The 6,000-nt window shown below is 52.1% G+C and overlaps 1 protein-coding gene across 16 annotated transcripts in view; it reads right to left on the bottom strand.

The window, feature by feature from the left end:
* The window catches only part of Jakmip3 (Janus kinase and microtubule interacting protein 3), a 109,528-nt gene continuing 103,528 nt past the window's right edge, over window positions 1–6,000 (bottom strand). For all 16 annotated transcript variants that reach the window (XM_036197680.1, XM_036197753.1, XM_036197671.1 and 13 more), the window contains 4 exons: window positions 4,445–4,648; window positions 3,452–3,517; window positions 1,468–1,540; window positions 1–905 (listed from right to left, as the gene is read on the bottom strand). In XM_036197680.1, the coding sequence (XP_036053573.1) occupies window positions 1,490–1,540; window positions 3,452–3,517; window positions 4,445–4,648 (321 nt within the window). In that variant the 3' untranslated portion in view covers window positions 1–905; window positions 1,468–1,489. The remainder of the gene's footprint in view (window positions 906–1,467; window positions 1,541–3,451; window positions 3,518–4,444; window positions 4,649–6,000) is intronic.

Below are 6,000 nucleotides of genomic sequence, written 5' to 3'. Positions count from 1 at the left end.
CTGTAGGCCCTTGTACAGTGGCTGCTTTCTGAAGTTCCTGGAACCTTGGGTGCATCTTCTCTTCACCTTCTCTCCTGGACCCTGCTCCTTGTGTACACAGGCTCCGGACAAAGCCATCTTCAGTTGACATCACCACCTGCCCTTGCCATGGGCAGTTCTCAGGCTCACCGGCTGAGGGTCTTCCAGGCCAGGAGGGGCCTCCACTCTGTGGCCTCTCCTCTGAGCTTCCCACTGTGCTCCTGGCCAGCAGACCAGGCTAGGTCTAGCCTTTGTGTCTGGAGGAAGCCAGTTGGGGGGTGGGGGGTGTAACTCATCTGTCCTCACAGAGACACCAATGTGACAGAACAAGATTGGGCATGGGATCTGTTCATCAGCAAGTGTTCAAGACCACAGTGAGTGACTTCAGTGTGACACCCAGGGTGTCACAGGGAACCCTCGTAGGTCACCACTGAGACCACAGCCTTCATCTTGCCATTAGGGGCAAGTCTGGCCAGTACTGAGATCTTCTTTCAAGAGTACTGATGGTCACTATGGGAACAAGGGGGGGGGTGTTCAGTGTGGGCTCCAGCACAGGAGCAGTTCTCCCCCTGCATGGCAGGGAACATTATACATCGCTGTGATTGGGATGAGGCCTACTCTCTGGGCTGAAGGTCACCAGGACCCAGTAGCCGAGGCTGGGCCTCTCTTAGAGAAGTACTAGTCAGCAAGATAAGTTCTTGTCCTGGATCGCCCCAAGTGGACAGTGGCTGTAGCTCACAGTGCTTCAGCCCTCATCCTCCACAGGGCAGGGAACAGAGCCCAAACCCTCCAGAGGCTTCAGAGACCAGACCCGATTTCCCACGCTTTCTCTGGTACCTGCTGCTCTCTGGTCCTGTTAGAGGACAAAGGTCCACCTTTGCAGAGGGCTGGAAGAAAGACACAATCATGGGACTTAGTGGGAGAAGGGGTAGTGAACGTCACTGCTGGTCCCCTGAAAAAGATCTCTCCATATCCTCTTAGACAACAGAGCTAGGGGCCTGAGTTGAGTTATGTCAAGTCCCAAATGTCTTCACCTCTGAGCAGAAAATACTGACCAAGTGCGGTGTGTGGCCTTTGTGTGTAGGCAGAGCAGTGACTCTACACATTAGTGATATTCCTGTAGGTGACCCAGTGACTTGGGGACATGGGACTGGAACAACAGAAAAATCATGAAGCCACCTTCTGCTGCCTAGTGGATACTGACTTCTGCAGTGGGTGCTGGTCATGAGCATGCCTTATACCATACTCCTGTGGACCCAGTGCCTCAAGAAGGGCTTTTGGTTTCTGAAAGGAGGGTAGCTTTACAAGGAGCCTTCTGGAAGACCCAGGAGTGGCCTTTCTGCTTCTGTGAGGGCAAGTGGGCATCTGGCTGGGTGGCAGAGACCATTACTGTCTCCCAGAAAAAGGAGCAGGCCGACACCAGGACATGGCAGTCTCTTAAGTACTCACCAGCTCAGGGTGCCAAGAACAGCTATGACCAGAGAATGAAAGCTAGGGAGAAAAACAAGAACAAAAATAAAAACTGAAAAGGAAAAGGGAGGATGGAGAAACACAAGGAGAGAGAAAGAAAAGTCAGAGTTTGTAGCATGTCTGTAAAGAAACGAGCCATGAGCATAGACAGAGAGGGGCCGTGGCCAGCTGGGAGGAGCAGGCAAGCACAGGACGTGCTTAAGGGGCTTTGTGAGAACCCAAAGCTTAGGGTGACAATGCCACCCCAAATAACATTGGGGGACTAGGTATCATTCAAGGCTCAGCTGTGGTCTCCACACCCCCACACAGCATGCCAAGCTTCCCAGGGCCAGGAGTCTATGGAGAGTCGCTGAGCAGAGAACCATAGCCGAAGAGGAAGATGCCTCAGTACCCAGAATGTACAAGTACCCTAGTTTTGGTAGTGGCTCCTTTATAAACAACCAAGTATACTGACATCCTGAATAGATTTTACTTGAAGGATTGGTTGGGTTGGGGAGAGGGCAGGCCAAACTAACTTGGAGAAAAGAAGCAATTACATTCAGCCATTAAACGTTGCTCTCCTGGTAACTCAAACATGTGCCCTTGGGTTAAGACACAAAATGAAGCAAGCATACAGTCTGGGGAAGACTTTGTCACCTTAGGGGTTTGCATTTATTTGATGGGAGAGTAGCCCATAGAGTAGCTAACGCGTTGGCCTAGCCTTGAGCTATCTAGCAGTCCTTAGTTTACCACTTCATTCTGAAGAGTGCAAGTCTTTACCCAGGGCTCCAGCGCTGGTGGGACCAATGTCCTCAGACTGTCAGGTCAGAACTGTAGTGTTGAAACTCAGGTGAACAACAAGATTGTGTCCCCTCCTGGCTTTGCTGGGCACCCAGTGTGCATGTCGGGTGTTTGCCCCTGTGGCCTGGAGTTTGTAGGTGGTCCTTATTTCAGAGCACATGCCTGCTTGACTCTGGGGTCCTATCTTCATGGCAGACCTAGGAATTTATGTGCGGTCTCCTGGGCAGTGGCATCAAAATGCTCCACCGATGGCAACTTTTGTTACTGCTAAGGCTGGCTGGGCTGGCTGAAATGGATAGCTGCTAAGGACTGGTCTGCAGAAGGCAGAGAACACCCCGAGGCCATGGCTAAGGCTGGTGAGGAGGTGGTCTAGAGGGTATCCTGCCCAAGCCCTGCCCCCTGTTCTCCCCAGAAGGAACAAGGCAGTAGGTGGGTCCCACTGGCCACCTTCTGCATCGTGTCACTTTGATGAGATCTATCCATGGGGAGGAACTGTCGTAAGACTCAAGACTCCAGCAACCTGAGAACTAGCCCCAAAGCAAACAGGCTACAGAAAAGGAAGCACAGCATCCCCACAGGGGGTAGGGGTCTCTAGGCACATGCTTTCCAACTTGGTCTGGGAGCACTGAGTCTATTGATACCAGTGGACGGAGGCCCTGCACCCTAGGCTGCAGAGCCAGCATCCAGAAAAAGCACCTGAGCAGGCACCCCAGCATCTCTGGTCCTGGAGACACTACTTGGGGGTCAGGAGCAGAAGGTCCCTGTGCCCTGGAGCAGCTCTTGGGGATTGTGGCCTGTCTTTTAGGAACCTGATCTTTAGACAGCCAAGCATGATGAACCTGGAGGGTTAAACGCTTCTGCACCACCCAGGGCACCAGCATGGAACAGGATCCTAGCTTACTGGTCCAACATATGGATCCAGAAGGGAAACTGAGGCAGTGCAAAGGCTACAGGACTAGGCTGTGTGAGGAGCTCCTGGCTCTGGCCCAGTGTACCCACAGCGCCTGCCCGATGGACTGTTTTCTGTTCACCTCCACTCTGCTTTGCATGGGCTACCTTGCAGGCCAGGTCTCAGCAGTGAGACCAGAGCTCGCATTCTTTTATCTATAGATGTCAGGCAAGCCCAACCCCCCCCCTCCAGCTGTGCCCTCCCCCATTCTTTTTTTTTTTTTTTTTTTTTTACCTTTTCTTCCAGCTCCTTTATTTGTCTCTTCTGGGTTTCTATTCTTTCTTCTAACTCTTTTATTCTCTGCAACATTAAAAGAAGGAAGATATTAAAGAATCAGGGGATTAGGGTACCAGCTATAAAAGGGTCAAGGTTTTCCCTCACTTATTTGGTGGATGATAGCCCAGAAAGAAGCTACTGTGTTGGTGCAGCCTTGAGCCACTTCCTGGTGCCCAGATCACCACTTCTCTTCAAATAGAGTTATTCCCCAGTTCTCCTCTGACGGGACCCATGTCCCCTGACCTGGTCAGGTCAGAAACTATAGTATTTAAATGGAAGAGCAAGGAGTCAGCCTATGTCCTTCCCAGGGCCATTATACAGAGCAACAGGCAACCAGCAGTCAGAGCTATGAACTAGAAGAACCTTCCTTCTGCAGCTGAGGCCTGGGGTCTTGGAAGCAACTGATTGTCGATGACAGTCCACTGATGTATCAAGAGGGACAGGGGTGACCTTCCTAACCCTGACTACCCTGGAGCCCAAAGGGGCCCAGGGTGGGCCCATGAGTAGAGGGGTATAGGCACATCCTACTGGTTGACAAGCCCTGTCCGATGGCCTACTGACCATCACGGGCAAGAAGCATCCAGTCTAGCAGCTTATCGAAATCTGCAATGTGAGCTTTTTCATGTGTTTAGGATGGTCTGGTGTGAGTTGTGTTCATTGAAGCTGCTTCCAGGCAAAAGCTGAGACTGTTACAAACAACAGGGCTGGGTAACGGTTAGTTAGCTGCTGTCCACAGACCACCAGGGGACAGTGTCAGGTCCTGGAAGCCAGGAGTCCACAGAGAGCTACCACTCAAAAGCTTTAGCAACGCAATTGCTAAACTAGGAGCTAGTCAGGGAGGGGCACGGACTGAGTATGGAAGGGGTGGTCACTGGAGGACACAGCTGTTGGACAGATGTGGTCTCGGGAAGCCCCGCTGACCCTCTCCTCCCACCCTGCCGGCTTCGGCACCTGCTGCGCGATCTGCAGCAGCTCCATGCGCTCCCTCAGGATCTGCGCATCGCGCTCTCGCAGCTCGCTCATGACCTGGCGCTTCCACTGTTCCACGGCCACTTTGAGCTTCTCACGCTCTTCTTCTGACAGCAGCTCAGCCACTTTGGCCCCGGCTTCCTGCTGCAGGGCATCATACAACATGGCTTCCAGCTCCAGGATGTGCTGGGGATGGGAGACAGGCATCAGCCCTGCCCTTCTTCAGGAGTGGGCTCACTCTCTCCAGGGTGGACAGCTTTGCCTCTCAGCAGAGTTGCTACTGGGGAGGAAGTGTGCCCAGCAGTCTCTGGGGGAAGGGCTTGAAGTGTCACAAACACCCTACTTCCTATCTAGCAGGCACCCTAGAAGAGGTGGGGCTGAACACCAGCCGGGACTCCCTGCTGATGTCCTGGTACCACAGTGTGCTTATGTTTCTGCCTCGGCAGCTGCTCAGAGAAAATGGAACTTTAGGGAGATCAGAACTGCACTCTTTCACTGTATGTTTGTTTGTTTGGTGCTGGGGAGGGAACTTCTGCTCCCCTCCCCTACTCCCCCCGCCCCAGAGCCTCAGAAGAGAGCTCTATCAACAAGGTCAGATCCAGATCCTGAGTACCAGCTTTTTTGGTTTATCGAGAGAGGGTTTCTCTGTGTAGCTTTGCGCCTTTCCTGGAACTCACTTTGGAGACCAGGCTGGCCTCGAACTCACAGAGATCCACCTGCCTCTGCCTCCCGAGTGCTGGGATTAAAGGCGTGTGCCACCACCACCCAGCCAGCACCAGCCTTTTAAAATAAAGCATGGTTACGTGTGGTTTGGAGTACACATTGCAGAAGTTTCACATACTCCTGCTAGTGAGAACTTTAATATGGACTTTGTTTATAGTCCAGGATAAACTAGGGGATGAGCCTATGTCATCAGAGGGACTTTCCCTGCCTTTAGTTAGTCTATAGTCTGCAGACCGTGTCTTGAACTAGCAATGGCCCTAGAGTAAATGTTACTACCATCTGACATACAGCCTCAAGAAGCAGATGATGTGGGAATAACCCCAAGGACCTATAGATTGTTGCTCACTTAAGATCACCATAGGATCATTCTGTCATGTTCCAGCTTCCACACCTGCCCTCAACCACACATTAGACCACTAGGTGCTCTTCCTGAATTATCGACATAGCCTCTCTGTGCCTTTAAGGATACTCAATTGGACAAGAACACCGCCCACAAGCTAACAATCTTGTACAAGTGTAACTAATCCCAGGAAAAGGATAGGTGTGGCCTTTGGCTCCTCTAGGAGGTCTCTGCAGCTGGCCACTAAGTGCCCCTGTTACACCCCCTGTGATTCAACACTTGATTGGGTTCAGTGTCCTGGGAACAGAAAGGTTGACGAATGTTCCAATGGAACTCCTTAGGCCCCCAAGCTGATACTAGCAAGGACTGGCTTATCAGAAGAGACACAAGTGCCGCCTGCTCTGGAAGTGGCTGGAGTGTGTCTCTGGAGGGTTTGTGTGCTAGAGGCGTGGCTCCTAGAAAAATGGCACTAAGG

Source organism: Onychomys torridus, chromosome 1, assembly GCF_903995425.1.
Source record: "Onychomys torridus chromosome 1, mOncTor1.1, whole genome shotgun sequence".
Classification (NCBI taxonomy): Eukaryota; Metazoa; Chordata; class Mammalia; order Rodentia; family Cricetidae; genus Onychomys; species Onychomys torridus.
Note: the sequence above shows the minus strand (reverse complement) of the source record. Positions and strands in the feature narration are given on the sequence as shown.